We start from the raw sequence: 23,924 nt of genomic DNA on the forward strand, positions 1-23,924 counted from the left end.
GCTCAACATCCACCTGCCACATGATGAACAAATGTACTCCTCAATATTTATCCAGAAGAAATGAAAACATAGGTGCACAAAAGAACTTGTCCACAAGTGTTTACAATGGCTGTTTTCATAGTGGTCCAAACTGCAACAACTGAAATGTCCATCCTCTGGTAAATGGATACACAAATTATGGTAAATCCATGTCATGGATCACTGTCTAACAATAAAAGGAATGAGCTACTGATAACCACAAGCTAAACACAAAAGAGGGTATACTGGCATGATTTTATTTATATGGAATTATAGGATAGGCAATCTGTATCAACAGAAAGCACAACAGTGGTTGGCTGGGGCTGAGCATATGTAGGTAGATTGACTGTAAAGGGGCATTGGAGGAACTTTTGGGGATGATAGAAATGTCCCCTATCTTGTTTGTGGTAGATTTAGAGGCCTATCAATAAATAGGTCAAGACTCATTGAGTCTATACTTAGAATGGATGCATTTTTCTGTATGTAAAGCTGACATCAATAAAGTTAATTTTAAAATAAATAAGTAAAACTTGCTCAAAAGGTCCCAGAACCCTCAGACTTGGAAATCACCCACTGCTTGAGTGCTGTAATCTTTGAAATGTCCCTATAAGAGAAGAAGGAACTATGTGTCACATAAATAGCTCATGAACTCTAAACCCTTTCTGCTATTTTTATTTGAGCGTGTAGGGTGGGGGTGGGGGTGCCTTTGAACTCTTTCATAGAGAAAAGAATATACTGCACACCAGCCTTCCCTTTAGGTTCTATTTTCCCAAGATGTGAATTTAGACTTAGGAGAAATACGTATTCCTGAAGTTGTTTTTTAACATTCTTCCCCTACCTCTCCCTGCAACTTAGATTCCAGACAAGGCATTCCAGGAAGATACTTACTTTTAACATTAAAGTACACGAATGTTAATTCTGTTTTGAGACTACAGTGATCTACCTTGACACTAGATTCTGCCAAGATTACCACAATTCCTGGATTTCCAGGTGAGTAGTAAATCAGAAACACCACACTCCCACAAGAATGATCTTGCTTTTTCTCTCATTTGCCTTCGTTGAAAAGAAAATTTCTTATATTTGCTGACAAGGTAAATGCCTTAAAAAGCTTACCTGGGCAATCTTTTGCACAGTTGTACAAACAAAGATTTTCTAAAATTTCCATTTAGCATGCAGTTTAATAAAAAAGTCATGTCTTTGTTGTTGATGCTAGCAGCACACAGAATATCTTCTGGATTTTAAGTCAGAAAAAAAGAGAAAGAGAAAAGAAAAAAAACCACCCAAGTCCATCTTTATGAGCATTGATCTCTTCAAATACCAATTTTATTAAAGATATAGCATAACCATTGCACTTTTCACTTTCCCATTCCAGTAATTCTATTTGTTCTTATGCAATGGCCCATTTCCAGGTTATTACAAGTTTTATACAAACAAAATTTGGCGACATCAACATAATCACCACCTTCAAATCTTTCAGGTACTACTCAAGTTTTTGTAATAATCATTTTCTAACAAAATTAAACATTTAAATATTATGTAGTTATTGAATATAGACTTTGATTCATTCTAATTCAGCTTCTGAGAGTAATTTTCTCACAAGCCTCTCAAATTTAAAAACTCACATTAGCCTCTGCTCTTCCTAATCTTAGACCAGTTTATATTATTCACAAAATGGTAAATTAGCTAAGTGATATTCTGTGCCACTCTTTACAACGAATTATTACAATATTACTGACACAGGTCACAACCATCAGAACTACTGGTTAAACAATTAACAAGTTCTAACTCTTGAAACTCTGAAGTTTGCTTTATTCCAAGGAAGCCTTTTGAAGCTGACTAAATCCAGGTCTTATCCAAGGTATCCATCAGCCACTACTATGGCTCACAAGCAAATATAAATAGGGTGATCCCATAACTAACCATCGGATCTAGCACACTTTTTTTTTTCTAGCACACTTTTTAAAGCAAGTGGTAAGCTATTAATAATCACTCTGGGACAATAGTCATTGTCTCTGGCAAACTGAGATGTGTTATTATCTGCTATAACTGTGGCACAGGTCTGAACTGGACCATGAACTTATCAATTATCATATAAATATCATTCACAATTTCTCAGGAGACTAATAAGCATGGTAGGCAAAAAATCAGGGTTCCCATTTCCATGAATATAAGATGTGTAACTTCACAGGTGACAATTTGGGGAAAACTAGCAAAAGTAGAAGCTCTTATTCTTAGAAATCAAATTTTTTATCACTGGGAGCCAGCAGGGCACTCTGAGCTGGGGCACTATTGCTCACCACTGCAGGCTTCGATTCCAGTGCATCTCTTGCCCCACCCCTGGAACAAAAGATGAAGTGCCAGTTCTCAATGGGCAGGTTGAGCACTTAGTACTCCCAATCCCTAGTGGGGCTGTGTAATGCTCTGCAAACCCGTGACTATGCCACCTGTGCCTTCATGTTCAGAGGAGATTTGGAAACTGGACAGAGCACAAACACAGAGATGGAAAAGAGGAAAAGGAGGCTGAGCAAGAAAATGAGAGTGGAATATCAAAACATTCAGTATCTGAGTAGTAAGAGTTCCAGAATAAGTGAAAGAACAGAGAAGGCAGAATGGGATGGGTAAGGAAGGAAGAGTATTAATAAAACAGTTTAAGTAAATTTGCTAGAACTGAAAAGTTAATCTTCATTTTTTTTAAAGTCACTGCCAGTAAAATGGATAAAAATACACCCACTCAAAACAGATCAGTGTAAAATTTCAGACCACTGGGGAGACAGGACAGGCTACAAGTTCCCCAAGACAGTGTGGGGGAAGAGGAAGAAAGGAGCAGGAAAGGAAAACATTGGAGTTTGGGGCCACAAGCCAGGGAATGTGGCAGCCATCAGAAACTGGAAAAAGCAAGGACTGGACTCTTCTCTTAGACCTTCTTCTGATCCTTGACTGCAGCCCAGTGATACTGACTTTGGATTTTTAGCCTCCAGAACTGGGGGAAAATAAACCTCCATAGTTTGAAGCCACCCAGTTTGTGATAATTTGTTACAGCAGCCACAGGAGTCCAATACAGCAGATTGCCCCAGATACAGAGCACACCTAGGCCGTTCTGGAGCAAGCTGAAGACTCCAGGAGAGATTTCTCTAAAAGACAAAATTGGTGGGAGACTTAATGCATCTATTTGCCTTAAGCAGAGAATTAGACCACTACTTTGGGCATTGAATTAGTTGTAGGTAGAAAGACAAAACCAAGCTAGTTTTAAAAAAAAAAAAAAGAAAGAAAAAGAAAAAAAACAATATTTAATCCTCGGGAAAAACAGAATTATTTAAGTAAAGGGGAAAAAAAATGCAAACTACGTGGCTCACCTCTAAGTAGCATTTATATAGTCCTAATAATATAAATTTTTCTGTTACTCTTTTAGGAAGCAGAAGAGAATTTTTGTGGCAATGACTGCCCCAAATTTTCATTGTACAAAATGAGAAATTAATAGAAATGTCTAAAGAAAAACCAAGTTAAGGGGCAGCCCGGGTGGCTCAGCGGTTTAGCGCCGCCTTCCTCCCAGGGCGTGATCTTGGAGTCCTGGGATGAGTCCCACATCAGCCTCCCTGCATGGAGCCTGCTCCTCCCTCTGCCTGTGTCTCTGCCTCTCTCTCTCTCTCATTCTCAAAAATAAATAAAATCTTAAAAAGAAAAACCAAGTTAGGAATATAGACATACTTAGAAATGTAGAAAGAAAAGAACGAAATAGTAAGTTTCAAAAGTCAAAAGCAGTGGCTTCTAGGGAGGAGTAAATGTAGGAAGATGTAGGAAAGTCAATACTGCTGCTTCTCCTGAGGCTCTGTAGAAAACATTTTATGTATGTATAGACACATATAATTTTGGTAAAAATGAAAATGAAAAATCAAAAACCAGAAAAATGATGAAGACGAAAGAGTTGGTCATATCCTAGGACTCATAGAATGCAAAATAGATGAAAATTCTAAAACAAATTTCATAGCCTCGTGCAAATAGGAATATGTGGCTGAGCATAACATTTTCAGTGACTGTATCATATAGGATTTAAAAGGTACTGAATTTTGAACATCTTGCAAGTGCTCTGGAAAACTACTTGAAGGCACATGGATAGTGCACAAAACATTGCAGATCAGGCCTCCATTCAACTATAATAGAAAAGAGCAACTGGGCCCCATTAGTCATCTATTGACTTCTCCTCTGTTGATGATTCTGGATCTTTTGCTTTCTTCTCAATCCCCTTAAACATAATCGTTCCAGTGCTTTCTATGTCAGCAAGTTGTAACCACTAAAAAACCATCAACTCAGTCTGTGTATATATTTTTGTTTACTTGCGAGTATGCTTCCAGGACCACTCTTGGTGCCAGGAATTGTATTGGTGTCTAGTTAGGGAAATATAAAACTGAATTTCAAACAAAGTGGATTTAATTCAGAAAACTGGTTGCACAATTGTTGGAAAGCTGAAAGATCACAAAAGGTATGTTGAGGACATGCGGAATATTAAGAACAGTCAACCCTGAGGGTGCTTGGAGAACAAAAAGAAAGTTGTAAGGTTCTCAGCACTGAAACCTTAGCAAGTAGCTAATATTCAAGGAAGGTTCTCTTATTTCAGGCTCCCTGTTAATCCCTGAACACGATTATCTCAGTTTTCCTCAGACAACTGCTTGCAGAGGTTAGTCATCATCCTCATTTTACAGATAAGAAAACTAAGGCCAAAGACAGTTAAAAACTAAATCCAAGTGCACACGGGTGGTTAGGATAGGGTCTACCTGAATCCATGCCATGGCCACCCACCACGCCCAGCTGAGTGCCTGGGATGGGGAGGTACGAGGTCAATGCTGACTTCTATTATACAGAGCAGAAATGCCAGAGACATAAGCACCTTTGCTGTGACTTCCCTGCTGTGAAAAGAGTGCTAAATCAAACATGTTCTCTGGCTTGAGAACACTCTCTGTCCTACATTATTTGTGCTATTTCCTTGCTTCTCTGTTCTCACTGTAATCTGTGGATTAGAAGTTGGAGATCAGTGCACACAATGGGAAAACAGAGCTCTGAACACCCTGTGTGAGATTGAGAGAGAAGAAATACAGAATCCAAGAAAAAGAGATTAAAATTTGTTTGTAGGGTAATATTTAACCTCACGGAATCAAGATATTAATTGAAACTGACATATGCAAACAAAGTCAAGGTTTGAAAGCTGGCTCACTGCTCTTTTCTTTCTGATTTGATTTGGTTTAAGAATAAGCTGATGGGTGTGGCTTAAAGACCCCAGATGCTCTGAGAGGAACAGGTTGTTGCTCAAGCAAAGTACCTGTGTAAGATATCAGCTTTATGTACTCAAGCAGAAAACAGTCTATAGAAGTCACCAGTCTCCTGGCCTGAAAAGAAAACGGAACCATGAGTACAGCAGGAAAAGTAAGCAAATTCTTTTTTTTTTTTTACTTTGGAAATACATTCTTAAATAATACAAAAAGAGGTATAGGATTAATGGATAATTTAAAATTCACATCTAAGTTAGAAACAATATCTACTGAAATACAACACAGATTATGTGCTTCAATATGCAATTATACTAAACTACAATGAAAAATAGGCTATTCCTCTGTTAAGAATATTTTATAGACTGTGACAGCACTGGGATATATTTCTGATAGATTATTTTGAAGTATAAATTATAATACATTTATACTTGATGAGTTCCACAATACTTTTTCTTAAAAAATTTAGCTCTTCATCCAGCTGAGTTTCCTGTCTAGATTTAACATTAGAGGTTAAGCAATGGCAATTTAATGTTTACTATAATATATGATGTAACTTGAGAGGTCATGCAAGAAACTAGAAGTGCCTTCATGAAATAATACAAAACACCTGTTTGTGCACTCTCAGCATGTTCATTTAAAAGGAAAAAATAATTTTCAAATTGTCTTGTTAATAATTGGTTTATGCAAAGCTTCTGTAAAAAACAAAGGAGTTTTTTCCTGTTGAATTGGGTGATCTTTAAATTTAATTTCTATTTCTTAAAAAAAGGCTATTCCTAAATATCTTTATCAAGAATGAATAGCACCTGTATCTAATAGTCTTTACTTCCTATATTAATGTGCAGTAGTTATGATCAATCATGAATAATTTGCAAACATAAAATTCTATGTTTTTAATCAAGAAGTTATCTTTTTTTAATATTTTTTTAATTTATATATATATATATGATAGTCACACAGAGAGAGAGAGAGAGGCAGAGACATAGGCAGAGGGAGAAGCAGGCTCCATGCACCGGGAGCCCGACGTGGGATTCGATCCCGGGTCTCCAGGATCGCGCCCTGGGCCAAAGGCAGGCACCAAACCGCTGCACCACCCAGGGATCCCAAGAAGTTATCTTTATATTAAGAAATCATAATTTAAATGTGTTATCTTTTTGGAACATGGGAAAGTTATGTCTGACAAAAGTTCTATAAGAGGAATTTGATTCAGAGGGCTTTATCCTTTGAAGCCTACTATGAAATCTCTTACAAAAGGCATATTGATTTCAAAGCATTAGAATCATCCAAGGTTAAGCAAACCAACATCAACATGCAAATTCTGAATTTAAAGGGTCTTATTGTGCCATAATCCATAGAAATCCTATGGAATAATATCTTTTCCATTTTAAAAAAAATAATAATAACAGTGATACAGTCAGAATCCCTTATTAGCAATGGAAACGTCGATAACTGACTCTAAGTCTTCCATGGATTCATGTTTATTTGTTTAATATGCTCTCAGGGGCAAAGAAATGCATGTGGTCCTTCAATATAAGCAATTCATGTTGTTTAACTGCTCAATTATAAAAGCCTGTGCAACTGTTTCTAGTACATGTATTAGGTTAGGAGTGGATCACACAATATACTATCTTGCTATAACTTAACGATTCTGAGGTTTCTGCACACACTGTGACACAACACTACTAATCAGCAGGATTGCTTGGAAATTGCACGGGTTGCCAACTACCAGTTTTCTCATTCCAATTCTCTTTATTTTCACTCATTACTAGTTAGCCTTTACAATGGCATTACATTTCAATGTAATGAAGAACAGTTAGGAAATGAAGAACAGTTAGGAAAAAGGAAAATTAAAAATGCCAAAACTCAGCTTAAAAGAAGAAGGTCTGAAAGTGTAAGCCAAATATATTTAAGAAAACAGTCCACCCCCTTCGATGCAACATCAATCACTTTTTGCTTTGTGATAACACCATTTATGTTTGCCCTCCTGCATTATATTCCCTCAGAAGCTAAGTGGCAATAATGATATCTATTTTATAAGGTGGTGGTGAGAATTTAATAAATTAATGCTGTTAAGCACTTAGAATAGTGCCTGGATATACAGAAATAATTCAATAAATCTTAGTCACTGCCATTATTGTTGATGTTATTATTATTTAATCTTTGTTAATCTTTCATTACCATAAGGTAGTAAAAAAAATTAAGTTGGACAATTTTTTTCTTAAATTGGATTGATCTTATTCTCTGGACAGTCAGCTTTGTGACTTTGAGAAAATTACTCAGTCAATTACAATCAAGCCTCAGTCTTCTTCTGTAAAATAAAACCAGTAATTCAATAATACTGACCTGGTAGCATCATTCTGAGGTTTAAAGATCAAGCATGTAATTTGCCGAAGAATAGAACCCTATAATTAGGACCTATCTACCATTAGTGTATTATTTCCAAGAATTTTCACATTTTTGTGGGATTGACCATAGCAAAAACCTTGCAAAGTAGGAGGATTTGACATAAATAATGAAAATAAACTGTCAAAAGGCTAAATCTCTATTGGAAAATTTTTATCATATTTGCAATTATGTTAACTCTTTCTAGGAAAAACCTCCCTTAACTGTACAAGCTTTGCAACAAGGAAGACAAGTTTTATTATTGCATTCGTGAGCACTAAAAACGTTTTCAACTTTTATTTTTAAGAACCTCCGGGGGTAAGCTAGCCAGAAATTCAAGCACATCTTTCTCGCATTTTTCAATATATACATGGATCTGTGGGTGTGTGTGAGCAGGTGTATACGGCTGTAACCTCTGCAGTTTGTGTTGCAAATCTAATCTAGAAGGAATTTCTGCACATAAATTAGATGACAAAACAGCGCTACCACAGCTGTCAAGTGAGTGATGCAAACAAGTAGCACACGTAAGCAGTAGGCAAGACAAAGTCAAAGGAAGAGAACAGGCAACTAGAGAAAGAGAAGGCAGCCTAAGCAAATGTGCAAAGGTAATCATAAAGTCAGATAGTTTGGGCTTCAGCAGAGACTTGAGCAAAAGGGCAACAGATTTGGCGAAGAGCACTACATCTGTCGGCAATCGGCGAAATCACATCGATTTCGAACTTCATGCACCAGCCAACAGTTGTGGGTTAACAACCCATTTAAGGAGAAGATTAAGAAATATGGGGCAGCCCCAGTGGCTCAGCGGTTTAGCGCCACCTTCAGCCCAGGGTGTGATCCTGGAGACCTGGGATCGAGTCCCACGTCGGGCTCCCTGCATGGAGCCTGCTTCTCCCTCTGTGCCCCCCAACCCTCTCTCATGAATAGTAAAATCTTAAAAAAAAAAGAAAGAAAAGAAATATCAGGAAGGGTCACGTGGGTGCTCAGTGGTTGAGCATCTACCTTTGGCTGAGGGTATGATCTCAGGGGTCTGGGATTGAGTCCCGCAGAGTACCACATTGGGCTCTCCGCGGGGAGCTTCTCCCTCTGCCTATGTCTCTGTGTCTCACATGAATAAATAAATAAAACCTTTAAATATATATATCAGGAAGAAACAACGCTTGGAGTAAAAAATCATAAAGGTGGCCTCAAAGAATATATTCCATTTTATCTCAATGTCTCATTATAGTTAATTCTGTTTCTCTTACGTTATTGCTTTGCCTGTTTTTTTAAAAAGGTATTTTTATTCTCTTTGTAAGTCAGAGGTTCTTCATTTCTATAGAACCCTGTTAGGTTCCAGACATGGGGCTAGATGTTGCACATAAAAAAATAAAAGTCACCATCCCTGACTTTAAAACTGGTATCATCTTTCTCTTCAATTTCCAGGTAATCAAATGCAAAGCAGCTGTGCTATGGGAGTTAAAGAAACCCTTTTCCATTGAAGAGGTGGAGGTCGCACCCCCTAAGGCCCATGAAGTTCGTATTAAGGTGAAACATTTTTCCATTTCTATTTAGTTTTAGGTTTAAAAAATTCAGAAAATAGTAGAAATGAAAATAAGCAAAAATCCATTTAAGAGGAACTTTTTATATGGTGATCCAAATAGTGGGATTATATTCATTGTCAAGGAGAGATATAAATACAAATCATTACATTTTTAAAAAGGAACCAGAGTATATATGGTATAATCCTAATAAAATAAAAAAGAACTTAAGTGTTTGTACAGGGAAAAAATTCAAAGGGATATTCATCAAGATCTGAAAATCAACTAGCATTAGATGATAGAACGTGTGATAATTTTCTTAGTTCTGATCTGAATTTCTACTTCTATAAAAAAAAGGACACAATAAGACTTAAGTATTTCAGAAACAGTTATTTCACAGACTATTCCAAATTGTTTGATGAGGAACAGGAAAGGTTCCTAATCTTTTTCTAAATCTAATCATCCTCGCTTTACTGTGTAGATGGTGGCCTCAGGAATCTGTCGCTCTGATGATCACGTGGTTACTGGAGCGCTTGTTGTGCCTCTCCCCATAATCTTAGGCCATGAGGCCGCCGGCATTGTGGAAAGCATTGGAGAAGGAGTGACTACAGTAAAACCAGGTACAGAATTGATACTTAGGGAATCTGCCTCAGTTCAGAACCCCAAGATCTTCTAGCCTGGAAAGACCTTGCAGAAGGTCTTCCTCCTTTCTTCCCTCCCTGCTGGACTCAGACATGTATGCATTCATGCAGTCATAAATTCTCTCCTTTAGCAAGTGCCTACTGATTATCTACCAGACGCCAGGCACCAGGTTAGATCCTGGAGACATGTAAGGATTGAGAAATGCAGAGCCTGCCAAAGTTCATAAACAAATAATTTCTATTTCCAATTTCCTGAGTACTATCTTCATCAGGTCCAAGGAGACAAAATAAGAAAAATTAAGTTTATGTCCTGAGCCTCCAAATCGGGGTATGGAAACTGTTCTGTGCTGATTTAAGAATTTGTTTTATACCCTCCAGGTGACAAAGTCATTCCACTCTTTACTCCCCAGTGTGGAAAATGCAATGTTTGTAAACACCCGCAAGGCAACCTCTGTGTGAAAAATGAGTAAGTTTCTGATACTCTCCTCATACAGCCAATGGTTTTGCACATGATCTATGTTCCTGTCTCATGCCCTGTGTGTCTCTCTGTGTTATACTGGTCAGTCTGAGCAAACCTCGGGGGACCTTGCAAGATGGTACTATCAGGTTCACCTGCAGAGGGAAGCCCATCTACCATTTCCTTGGCATCAGCACCTTCTCCCAGTATACGGTGGTGGATGAGTTTTCAGTGGCCAAGATCGATGCAGCCTCACCACTGGAGAAAGTCTGTCTCATTGGCTGTGGTTTTTCTACTGGTTATGGGTCTGCAGTCAACGTTGCCAAGGTAGGAATGGCGATGAATGACAAAACTGGTTACCTTCGGACTGTCAGGAACTGAAAGGAGAGCAATTTCTCACAATAATCAGAGATCATTCTTCATAGATTTATTGGTAGCTTTCCCCCATTACCACAATAACACTGAAAAGCTCTACAAAATTTAGAGTATCAGTTATGAGTGGAAAATGGCCTCAGAAGGGATTTAAGAGCATATCCTAGAAAATTTATCTGTTTATCGTGGATGAAAAAGTGACTAATGCTTAGTTAAGAAAAAGTAAAGATATAATTTTCAACAATTATTTTCTATATTTGTTCTTTATGTGACTACTAAATTTTAGAGCTAGGAGTTCATTTAGTAATTGTACTGTTAGCACCAACATGCATCAGGTATCGTAGGTTCAGCTAGCTTTTGAGGCAACAAAAGTAACTGAAATGAAGGGACCACCTCTGAGGAGCACCTAGTCATGGATCCTCTACTCCCAAAACTAGGATCAAAAGTAGATTCAAAGCCATATCTGATACACCTCCAAACCAAAAGTCACCAACCCACCCACTCTGTGGATCCCATTAAGAGAAGTAATTACGCTTCAATGATGCATTTTGCATCTATTCCAATCATTAGGGGATTTCACTGATACATCTCATCTCCTGCCATGAACACACACACACACACACACACACATACACACGAGGCAGTAGATTTTTAAAGAGAAGTTCTTTAAAGGCCTCTCTTCCCAAAATACTGGAAATCTAGCAATATCCATTCATTTTATGAAATGGAGTCCAAGAGACATAAAGCTACTGCCCAAAATCTCACAGCTGGTTCGTATGGGAGCTACAACTAGCCTATTTCTCAAACTCCTGCTGAATCTTAAACCATGATACATAATTATCTTCACCTTTAAATCACAATCACAGGTCTCAAATTTTTCTAAGTAAGGTCAAAAGTGTTATTATATCCCATAGAATGATCACTTGGGACAGGAGAAATATTTTTCCCACACTGACTGCAGACTATAGCAGTCTAGTTTACTAAACCCTCCCTAGCCAGTTTAAGCAATTGAGAGCACGTGTTTCCAAATTTTCTGTGGCTCTAGCACTAAGTTCCTTGTGAAATTACACCATCTGTTTGAGAAGATGGTCTAATTCAGTCTACATAGAGCAGAAGCTGAGGATACTCATAATAATTAATCTCAACCATTTTGAAATACAGACGCAATTTTTCATTGCACTATTGTTTATTAGTATATTCTTAAAAGCAAGGGTAACAACACACTAAGATCACAGAGGTCTCAAGCTGTATTATCTTAATTATCTGTTAAATTTCCCCTGTTCTTAGACTCTCCTCTAAGCTAAGGATAACTTTTCTATTTCACAGCTAATTTCTGGTCTCGTGATACCAGTCATGATACTGAAAGTAATGAATGAAAGAGTTAATTGTTGAGGGTTTGGATTATTTTTCAGTATCCCAGAATCATCTTTTCCACTTATTATTTCATTTCCCAAAACTTGCATTTCTGTGTGTGAAATACTAAAACTGACTGTCAATGGATTTGAGCTACTAGATTTTTTTGCAAGATGGGAGTTACTAGAATTTAGAGCTTAAAGATCACCTAATCCACTGGCTTCCAGCCTGGGCTTCCCATTGGAGTCACCTGGGAACTAGATCGCACCTGCAGAGATTCTGATGGAATTGGCTATGAGCTGTGACCTGGACATTGAGATGTTTTAAAGCTCCTCAGGTGAGTCTAATGTTCAGCAGAGTTTGAGAACCCCTCATCTAGTTCATCCCCTTAGTTTAAACAACTAAAGCCAAAAGAGATTTGACAGAAGGTTGGACGTAAGAGTATGAATAGCTCCTCATAACGGACAAGGCATGGCACTTTATGCAACTTAGGCACTTCTAGTAATCATTATTTAACCCCTTTTTGCATTTTCTGAAAACACAGGTCACCCCAGGCTCCACCTGTGCCGTGTTTGGCCTTGGAGGAGTCGGCCTGTCTGTTATCATGGGCTGTAAAGCAGCCGGAGCAGCCAGGATTATTGGGGTGGACATCAACAAAGACAAGTTTGCAAAGGCCAAAGAGGTGGGTGCCACTGAGTGCATTAGCCCTCAGGACTACAAGGAACCAATCCAGGAGGTGCTGAAGGAAATAAGTGGTGGCAGTGTGGATTTTTCATTTGAAGTCATTGGGCGGCTTGACACTATGGTATGTAATATGAAATGCCCTGAGATATATGCTTCTACATTCCAGAGTGTACTTTTAGGCAGCAGAATATAAATATTGTATATAAATAATATTTTTAAAACTATGAATGGTGATTTTCCATCTCTTGTTGGTTACCTAGGATATTCAGTTTATTACTATAAGAAATCTTTAATTCTACCAGCTAAGCAAATCTGCCTCAAGTAATATTTCCCCTTTAGAGAAGAGGGTCTTTTTTTAATTAAGCCATTATAAATTTACTTTGTTAATTTTTAGTAAGAGAATTCAAGCTCAAATAAATATAGACAATACAAATTCTGTTTTCAAATTAGCAAGTTTGATATTTTCCCCCACACTCTTAATAAAGTGGTTTGAAAATTTTTTATATTTTAATAAATTTGGGTTTTTTTTAATATATCATACTTTGGCCAGAAGGAATAATGGCCAATTTTAGACCAGCATCATTTTATTAACAAAAATATTGTATTTTACCATTTACCACACTGCCTCATTTTGCCACAACATACAGCACAGTGCCTGGCACATAGTAAGCACCCAATATCTATGTGTTGGGCTGAATACTTTAGAAAGTCAACAAACTTTTCCACCAAAAAAATTTTAAGAGATACATATCTCATAGGACTGTTTATAAATTATGAGCTAATGTATATAAATGTATACTTAGCACGAGCCACCTGTCAGATAGTAAACTCAATAGATATTAACTAGAGTTATTGATATGCAGTACTAGTTCTGATATCTTTCAGTATTTACATCATCTTTGGAACATATATAACATTACTTTCAAATAATTATTAGTATCATCAACTGCAATGAGGAACACATCTCCAGTTATATTCTACCTAATCAGGATTTTCTAGAATCCTACTGAAAAAGTCCCCACAAACCAACCTTTTGAGGTTCTCCAGTAAGTCTCAGCAGTATTGGTAATAGGGAGCACCACCCTACAAGTAAAGCTCTTTGTGGCCTTGACTTGGGACAATATGCCAACTTCAGATGGTTCCAAGAGAATTCAACTTTATCCAAGTGGTAGCATTTCTGCTATGCCCTTTTTCTCCTGTTTTCCCTTGATTTTCTTCTGTGAAATTGGATTGTTACTTCACCTGAAGATACCAAATATCCAACAGCCACATGTTCTAAGGTTACCTGGTCTTCTATACATCATACTCCAAAATCAAACGATTAATCATTATATATTGCGGGGGTGGGGGGCAGGTCCTCAATAATTCTCTTACTATGGAACATGTTTAAAAACTTGACTGGAAGGGGAAGCCTTTCTTTTGAAGTTCCAGGAGACCATCAAGTGGACAAGAGACCAATTTTGATGATATAAATGACCTTATCATCTTGTCTGCCAACAAAACACATGGCTCAAAGTACTGGGTTCAAAATAGGTACTTGATAAATAAAGGAAAAATGACTTAATCAAACTCACTGACTGCCTAAGAGCCATGTGATGACAAAACACTACTTTTATTTGAGGAATCAGACTTTATATAGATATGTTTGTAATGATGTTCACCTCTATTATTTTATAAGGAAAAATTAAACATATACAATTTATTCATCTGTTTTTACTGAAAAAAGTATTTTCTAGGTATTTCCTAAAATCACCTACACACAATGCGGAATGAAGAAGCAAAAAACGTAATCTCTTCCCACACATTCATGATCTAGCTAAATCAGTATTACGTGATACTGTGCATCATTGACGAGACTATCAGAAAATTCACTTTAATAATGCTATTAATCTTATTCTAGGTGGCTGCCTTGTCCTGCTGTCAAGAGTCATATGGTGTAAGCGTTATTGTAGGAGTACCTCCTAATTCACAAAGTCTCTCTATGAACCCCATGTTGCTATTGACTGGACGTAGCTGGAAAGGAGCAATTTTTGGTGGTAGGTAGTTAGGCTTGATGACTGAATTCTTATTATTAACCTCAGGAGTTCTCTCCTTTTATAAGTGACAAAGTCAGGTTTTAAAAAGCAACCAAGTTAAAAGGAAATTAAAAAATCCCTTTGTAGTTATAGGCTCCAAATAAACTAAATATGGATCTGGCACACAGAAGCTCCCAAAACACACTTTTTGATTTTCCCAAAAACTAACTAGAATATTTCAGTACCCTTCTTTTATATCCATGACTGCACAAGGCACTAAAATACCTCACAGGACCCAGGAAATCTATAGCAGTCATTTATGTGTGCTTTCATCACCTAAATTTAGGCAATTGCTAAGTTTTCTCCTTGGCTTTGGGAATAACCACCCATAGTATAACTTCTCTGAGAGCTAATAATTAAGGACCCTGGTTTATATAGGTGAATTTTTAAAAAGTCTAACCAAAGGCAAAAGGATATTGCAACACTATCTCTTATTAACCTCAGTAGTAGTAGTCTGTGGGATGTAGTACTTTCTATAAACTCATTTTAATTCTGCTTGGAAAGTCTCCTCTCCAATTCCCCCCTTACCCATGGCTGAATCTTACAATGATGTCACTTTCTTTTCAGGCTTTAAGAGTAAAGATTCTGTCCCCAAACTTGTGGCTGATTTTATGGCTAAGAAGTTTCCGCTGGAGTCATTAATAACCCACGTTTTACCTTTTGAAAAAATAAATGAAGGATTTGACCTGCTTCGCTCTGGAAAGAGGTAGATATTAATTTTTTATGGTAAGGATTGGCCAATAGAGAAAAATGGTGGAAGAATGAAAACAAAATAAAAACACCAGAGTGCCTTCTTTCTCCATTATTAGTTCAGTCTTTGGATGTAGAACATTAAGATCACGTTGTGACAAACTAAAACAGTAGTTTTGCTTTGCACTTCCTGTTCTACTGAAGCCAAATTATCTTGGTTGCAATGAATCTGAATAATCAGAGCCACTTAGCTTTATTTACAAGAGAACAGTCACCATTGCAAGGAAAAAGAATCAGAGCCACACAGTCTTAATTAGAACCTGGAGTCACTGCAGCCCTGCCTGGCCACCTAAAAAGGTTGACTATTAATGGCTGTGAATTTAAATTATATAAGAACTTACTCATTATGGAAGAAGGTGGAGCTACCTTGAGATTTTTTTTTTCTATACAGATAACATTAATTTTTTAAAATTTATTTATTTGTGAAAGAGAGAGTGCAAGCACATGAGTGGGGGGAGGGGCAGAGAGACCTGTTCAAGCAGAATCCCACTGAGTGCAGAGCCCCACGTGGGGCTCCATCTTACCACCCATGAGATAATGACCTAAGTCCAAACCAACAGTTGGACACTTAAACCTGAGCCACCCAGGCACCCCCAAATATCACTAATTTTCTAATTAAAAATGCTATTGTTATTTATTTTTCCCATTTACAAAGACTTTTCACAAATAAAAATTATAGGCATACCTTAGAGATATTGTAGGTTCAGTTCCAGACCACTGCAATAAAGCAAATATTGCAGTAAAGGGAGTCAAAGGAAGTTTTGCTTTCCTAGTGGATATAAGAGTTATTTTTATACTATATTGTAATCTAGTAAGTGTACAATTGTGTTATATCTAAAAACATATACATACCTTAATGAAAAAATATTGTGTTGCTAAAAAATGTTAACCCATCATCTGCATTTTCATTCATCAGAAATCTTTTTGCTGGTGGAGAGTCTTGCCTCAGCGTTGCTGGCTGCTGACTGATCAGGGTGGAGGTTGCTGAAGTTTGGGGTGACTGGGGCAATTTCTTAAAATAAGGCAGTAATGAAGTCTGTGACATCAATTGATTCTTCCTTTCACTAGAACACTTTAGAGACCACTGTAGTGTTATTAATTGACCTAATTTCAATATTGGTGTGTCTCAAGCAACAGAGAGGCCCAGGAAAGACAGAGAGAGACAGAGGAATGGCTGGTGGCAATCAGAATACATGGATTATTTATGGATTAAGTTCATTGTCTTGTATGAGTGCATTCGTGGTAGCCCCAAACCAATTATATAATAACATCAAAGATCACTGATCACAGACCACCGTAACAAATATAACAACAATGAAAAGGTTTGAAATGTAAGAATTACCAAAATGTGACACAGAGACAGGAACTGAGCAAAAGCTGTTGGAAAAATAGTACCGGCAGACTTGCTCAGCACAGGGTTGCCACAGACTTTCAATCTGTAAAAAACGCAGTGTCTGCAAGGAGCAACAGAATGAGGTATGCCTGTATGGTAAAGGGGAATGCTCTTTTAAACACTGAAGTCTTACATTTTCTTTGAAGATTAGGAAAATAAGCCAATTCTATTTCCTACCTGTAACATTTAAGTATAATCAGCACCTAAAAAAGAGAATTTTGTCATCCACATTTACACATGAGGCACAAGTTGTAATAGGCAGTTTGAGCTAACTCCCACCGTCTAGTTGCATCGCCCATGCTTTTTCTACTATCTCACACCTCTCATGAGACTTTCAACTGTAAACAGAATTTCTTAACCACTCTCACACATTACATATTATACTGGGCAGCCTGACAAATCTTATTGAGAAAGGAGAGCACCAGATTACACCCTTTCTGGAAAGCAATTTGGGTCAGAAACCTTTAAAAGGGGTGCCTGGGTGGCTCAGTGGTTTGGCGCCTGCCTTTGGCCCGGGGCGTGATCCTGGAGACCCGGGATCGAGTCCCACGTCGGGCTCCTTGAGGTGAGCCTGCTTCTCCCTCTGCCTGTGTCTCTGCCTCTCTCTCTCTCTATGTCTCTCATGAATAAGTAAATAAAATCTTAAAAAAAAAAAAAAAAAACCTTTAAAAAAGCTTAGCTCCTTTGTCCCAGCAATTCCATTTCTAGGAAGCTATTCTACAGAAATAATCAGAGATGCAAATACACATTTATTTAAGCACCTCATCTGTTGTCTATGATATCAAAACTTGGAAACACACTAAAAGTCCAACATTAAAGGGGTGGTTACATAAATTCCAACCATGTACTAGAAAGTAATAAAGCCATTAAAAAGAAGTTACTTCATTAAATTAAGAAATTCTCAAATTGTAATTTGAGGCCACAGGATTAGGAATACAAATTTATAAATATAATATGACCACAAGTTTTCAATATAAGCAGTAAAAAACTGACATATGTCTAGAAAAAAATGATCAAAATTCAAGAAAATATTAACACTATTTCTAGGCATGATATTACAAGTGATTTTTACTTTCTTCTTCACCTACTATCTTTCAGTTTCCAAAATTATATATATTTCCCCTATTAACTATAAGAATATATATATATATATAATTTTTTAAGGCACAAAGACCATCTTTTTCTAAAAGTATATATCCATCAGAAGATAGTTTTTAGGAAGGACAGTAGTTCCAATGTAAATATTATATTTCTGATCTCCACAAGAATGAAATATCTGAATACAAATCAGTTTTATTATCTATTTCGAAGAATCCTTCAACATTTCTTTATCAAAGCTCTAGTAAACCTTCAAGATGGTCTTTATTACATTATGGTGCCTTCAGGCAAGTTTCTATCATTTTGTCATTTGTGCAACTTTATATTTAGGTTTATATCTCAACATCCCACACAAGATATGTGACTTAGAAAAGTTATAAATCTCTCTCTCAGTATTTTTAATCTCTAAAATGGAAATATTAGGACCTGCTTCATAGCATGGTTGTTTTAGGTGAGGTTTAAATGATAAAATGTACAAAAAGCATCTACAAAGTATGTGACAAATAGCAAGAATTTATTACATGTCATTACCCACTGTTGTTTTGTATTATTATGCCAGATATACCTGCTCTCAAAAGTGATTTTTTTTAGGATGTTAATATACAATGAAGCCTAAATGACAGTCATATTCAGGATGTTATTGAGCTTAACACTGAAGAAAACCCAAGAAAGAACCAGCAATAAAGGACCCACCCTACTACCTTACTTGTATGTGTAGGGATCGGAATGAAGTATTAGGAACCACAGACAGCTTTTCACTGAGACACATTCGAATGCTCCTTGGACTCTCAACATGGAAGAGTGTGGGTTATCTGAACATTAAAACAATTAATAATCTTTTATTTCCTTTTACAGCATTCGTACCGTCCTAACCTTCTGAGACCTTACAAATGCCTTCACTAGCAGTAGTCTTTTGGCTCCAGCACCTCCTGGAAAAGTGAACCAAACATCATTAATTCTGTTCTTCAGAAATGCAATCAATTAATCATACATGGGTGCTTTCCAAAAGAAACAAAAACTGATGTGAAATCCTTTTTTTAAGCCAATGTTGAAAATTCAAGTGAGAGCTAAATGCACCGTTAGCTGCAGAGTTGAGTCCAGAAAACTTTCTTTCTTAATCATTCTTCTCATGTTGATTTATGGCATCTTTCTCATTGAGGGAAAAGTCTGTATTTCCTTGACTTCTTGCACTTTTTGTACCCTTGCCACCCTTAGTCACTGAAACCCAGGGGAGGAGGTCCCCATTATACTTGCCCGCCAACATACACATGATGAGCTACTGCACTTGAACTCTACTATGTCTATTTCCACTGTCTGTATTTTTCTTTATATGAAATGTACCAAAGCCCAAGGGGAAGCTATTGTCTGAGAAAGGATACACTTAGATTTACAAGTAGAGAAGATCTAGAACTTCTATATACAGGGAATTTCATTTTTAAAAAAAATTGAAGTGTAGCTGACACACAATCTTATATTAGTTTCAGATGTACGACATAGTGATTCAACATTTATGGAATTATGAAGTGATAATCACGATAAATCTACCATCTGTCACCATTCACAGTTATTACCATATTATTAACTATATTTTTAAGTGCAAGAAATTTTTTAGGGAAATGTCACATCTTTATATGACAGAGGGAAGTACACTTACTGCTTTTTTTCATACTGTTTGCAGTGAATATATTCTTTTAAACAGAAGTAGTTTCATGCTACATGTGATAAATATGAGATTCAGATATTAAGTGTGAAAACTGAACTATTCCTGGAACCATATTCAAAAATCTGTAATTTTTTGTGCTTTATTGGCTAAATATTTAGTTAATTATTATAATTAATTGAAAATTAATTATTATAATTAATGAAAACTAAATATTTAGTTAATTATTATAATTAATTGAAAATTGAGTCATAAAATAATTAAAAAATAATATGGTGACTTGAAGTGTAGGGATTGTACTAAAGTAACTGTGCACACAATATGTAAATGGGTAACTAAGAAATGGACAAACATCCAAAACAATATATTTTCTGAGGAAACATATATGCATATACAGATGTGCATTTTTAATCTAGAACTTCTCTATTAACTACCATGTCTTAAATCTATAATCCTGAAATTAATTTAATTTTTTGAATAAATAAGAGCATATGGTACTCATTTGCTCATGCTTTCCCACTCTCAAGGGAAGATTTGCATTTTAAGCTTCATCTCTAAATGTACATAAAAGGCTTATTTCTTTAAGGGATTTTGTCTCTCTCCAAAAGTGTTGTTTCTGTGTCTACAATTTGTTGATATTGTGGAAAGGACTTTGGACTTAGAGCAAGTGGCTAATGATCTATCACTTAATGGTGACCTTCAGGAAGAGTTACTCAACTTCTCTGAGCCCACTTCATCCTTTGTTTTAAAGAATTACTCTAAACACAGGACCACAAAAACTTTTTGTTGTTGTTTTAAAATGTAAAAGATTAATTTAGTGCCTTGGGCACACTTTTGATTGTAGAGGATATATGGCGTCAGCACTGACAGATCATACAGATACAAAGAATTCTAGCTATGACATATTAAAGGTTCGTGCCAGTTCTGCAGAACAGCCTTTTGAAAGATACTGCAGGGGCCTCAGAGCAGCATGCTTCAGAAGGAGGTTCTCCATAGGTTGAAATGCCAAAAACCTAAAACCTATATGCTGACTCACATAATTTGGTCCATCGTAACTGAGCCTTTACTATTAAAACCAATGATTCAGTATTACACATGTACTTTGCCCAGCAGTGCCACACTCTCACCAGGTGATTCTGGGTTACCTGCAGACCAAGGCAGAGAAGACAATACCTGTCAACACCCCTATCTGACAGATGGTTCACAGTCTCAGACCAACCCTACAGTCACAATGATAGTGAAAGGAGAAAAGGGGGATTGCCTTTTCACCAATGTAGAAATGGGGAGGGGAAAGTAGATGGCAACCAAAATGTGAATCAGTGTGATACAATGATGCCTGTGTCAGCTGGGCTTTTGCTGAACAAACCAGCAACTCTTAACAATCAGCACCACTTCGCCTGGACACCCCTGAGGTCTTAGTCCTGTCCAGTAGTCAGCCTGTCCATTGTACTTCTGTGTGCCTGCCCCCTACTGTCTGTGTGAGGTACATCTGATATATTCATTCCCATGAAATAAATTGCTAGCAAACTAACTTTTTAACTACTGAAAAAGAGATTAAAAACTTTTACTTAAGCCATGCTCAAATTATGGACTGTATTTCTTATTTTTAGAAATCAATCTTTACCTTTAAAATTTTAAAAGAAAAAAACAGATACTGATAAAGTTTCCATGTACATGTGTTCTCTTCTCTTCATGCTGCCAGCAAGCCACATCAAAAGCCATAAAAAAAAGTGCTCAGGTATATGTGTAAATCAGAAAGTGATTTATTTACAGATCAAAGTCTTTGTTTCATGGAGCTACCAAACTTTTTCATTCTACACCTGAAACTAATATTACACTGTATGATAACTAACTGAAATTTAAATAAAAACTTGGGGGAAAAATTCAGCCTTTTTTTTCTTTGTTATGGAGTTCAGAAATTGTAAAAAGAAAAAACAAAGGTTTTGTTGCATTTTTTGATGCTGGCATGAGGGCTTTTTGTCTACTTTTTTCCATATATTTGTGTACAAAAAAATTCTGTCCATTGTTTACAATGAGATGAGTATTACATTTTGAAGTAAACAAAAGAATTTATATTACTTGACAAACTATTGTAAATTTTAAAAGGTTTCTTTACCTCAGTTAAAGTAATGGACCAATAAATCTTTAAAAAAATTACTAGGCATATACAGCTTCACAAAGATTAGACAATATGATGTTAGTAATAGGGCTCTATCAACTGTGGAGTGACATGGCAAATAGGGCATAGTTTAATTGTTTTGTCAAAGAGGCGGAAGAAGATATTTAGGGTCAAGGCAATGTTCAGAATGGCCCTAAGAAAACACCCTGAAATGCTATGGGGCCCATGTTACTCAGTGCACCAATGTTTTATGCCTGTGCTGCTAATGAAAGATCCAGAGAAAGAAGGTATGATTCTAAATGCACACATCACAAAAGTAAGCATAAAATCCTACTGGTTGCCCAGAGGCCTGTATTCACCTCCAATCTCTCCTTCCTCTCAGGTTACAGATAGCAAGGGAGGAGTGGGAGAGAAGTGGGCATGTCAGTATACTCCGAATGACACAGTCCTCCATGGGGTGTCTGTGGGGAAGCTGAGGGTAGGTATATTCTGTAGCCAGCACCGGGCTGGCACTGGTGGGAAAGGAGGCAGGTTGAAATCAAAGTATAAAAATGGAGTGGCTGGTATCCTGATAAGCCTATAATGGTGTACCCTAGTCATGGTGTCCTGCTGGTCTCCAGCAATGAAAATTTTGACTCTAAAACCAAAAATGTCCATATTTACTGGTCTACTTTAAAATATATATATAACTGTGAATGTCTGTTCCTTGCATTCACTTTTAGCCAGCCGCAAAAACCTTAGTCAAGATGAAGGAAATTTTCAATGTTTGCAGAGCAATAATGTCATGTTGATGGTTTAACTAACAGCTCTGATACAGTGACACAGCTCCTCCCAAAATAGTAAATAAAAAGGAGCAATGTGATTGATCTCTTAATTAACCCTTGCCATTTTACAAATCATATAAGCTGGTTTAGGATCGGAAAGAAAGTCATTTTGACAGAACCATTAGAAAAATCACACAGGGGACGCCTGGGTGGCTCAGCAGTTGAGCATCTGCCTTAGGCTTAGGTTGTGATACTAGGATCTAGGGATGGAATCCCACATCAGGCTCCCTGCGGGGAACCTGCTTCTCCCTCTGCCTATGTCTCTGCCTCTCTCTGTGTGTCTCTCATGAATAAATAAATAAAATCTTTTTTAAAAAAATCACACAGAAGTTGAAGCAGAGTAAGAACAAGTTTGTATTTGAAAATTATATTTCTTAGACATTTGACTACTTAATTCTGTTAGTAAATGATTATTGCACAAATAACCTCTACTAAGTAGTCCCTGAAAATGTTAAAGTAACAATTTTATTGAAGTACATTAAGTTCTATTTGTCAAATACCTAGTAATAATCAGGAAATGGGTCACTGAATAAAAAGAGAAACCAAAATTAGTGAGGCAAGAATAAAAACAGAAGACTTGGGGCAGCCCGAGTGGCTCAGCGGTTTAGCACCGCCTTCAGCCCAGGGCCTCCCGGGGTCTGGGATCAAGTCCCACATCGGGCTCTCCTCAGGGAATCTGACTCTGTGCCTGTGTCTCTCATGAATAAATAAAATCTTTAAAAAGAAAAATAAGATGAATTTTTAAAAAGAAAATTTGCAGATTCAACGGACCATCACTTTCATTTTGTTATCTTTAGAAGGTGATATGTTTATTCCAGTCATGTTACCATTGTTCAAAATATGTTTTTAAGCCTTGACATAAAAGTCTACAAGACTTGATTTTTAAGTCAGCAGTAATAGCACAGTAAGAGCATAAATGCTGCATTTTTTTAAAGAAAGAGTTTGAATTTCAACAAGTAGTGTGGATCCCTGCAACTATCTAGTTTGAATCCTAGTAACTGACTAGTTAGTACAAATTAGCTAATCTCAGTTTCCTCATCTTTGTAAAATGGGGATAATAAAAACACCCATCTACAGCATCATTGTGATAACTAAATGGGACCATTAATGTAAAACATATTCCCACCTCTAGTAGTCTTTTGTTCCATGACAAATAACACCCACTGCTTAAAACCAGTACACCTCAAACCACTCCTACCTTGCTGCCTCTACCACAGGGCTTAGGAAAGCTATATATTTGTTTTCCCAGCCTTTCTTGCATCTAGGAGTGGTCATATGACATTCTTTTACCAACAGAGATATAACAAAATTGTGATGAAGCCT

General features: G+C 36.8%; 1 protein-coding gene and 1 long non-coding RNA gene across 2 annotated transcripts in view; one reads left to right on the top strand and one right to left on the bottom strand.

The window, feature by feature from the left end:
* Nucleotides 1-1,332: 1,332 nt before the first annotated feature.
* Nucleotides 1,333-23,924, bottom strand: part of LOC119867190 — a 33,932-nt gene continuing 11,340 nt past the window's right edge. Inside the window, exons 2-4 of the long non-coding RNA XR_005382788.1 lie at nt 10,429-10,650; nt 5,330-5,396; nt 1,333-3,149 (exon numbers count right to left, since the gene is read on the bottom strand). This is a non-coding gene — a long non-coding RNA (uncharacterized LOC119867190). The remainder of the gene's footprint in view (nt 3,150-5,329; nt 5,397-10,428; nt 10,651-23,924) is intronic.
* LOC100856533 (alcohol dehydrogenase E chain) lies at nt 5,179-21,545 on the top strand. Its single transcript, XM_038582055.1, has 9 exons — nt 5,179-5,433; nt 9,081-9,182; nt 9,657-9,795; nt 10,195-10,282; nt 10,381-10,600; nt 12,543-12,803; nt 14,583-14,718; nt 15,325-15,463; nt 18,854-21,545. Exons 1-9 carry the CDS (start codon nt 5,416-5,418, stop codon nt 18,876-18,878), a joined length of 1,128 nt encoding a protein of 375 aa, XP_038437983.1. The 5' UTR covers nt 5,179-5,415; the 3' UTR covers nt 18,879-21,545.

This window comes from Canis lupus, chromosome 32 (assembly GCF_011100685.1).
Source record: "Canis lupus familiaris isolate Mischka breed German Shepherd chromosome 32, alternate assembly UU_Cfam_GSD_1.0, whole genome shotgun sequence".
NCBI classification, from domain to species: Eukaryota; Metazoa; Chordata; class Mammalia; order Carnivora; family Canidae; genus Canis; species Canis lupus.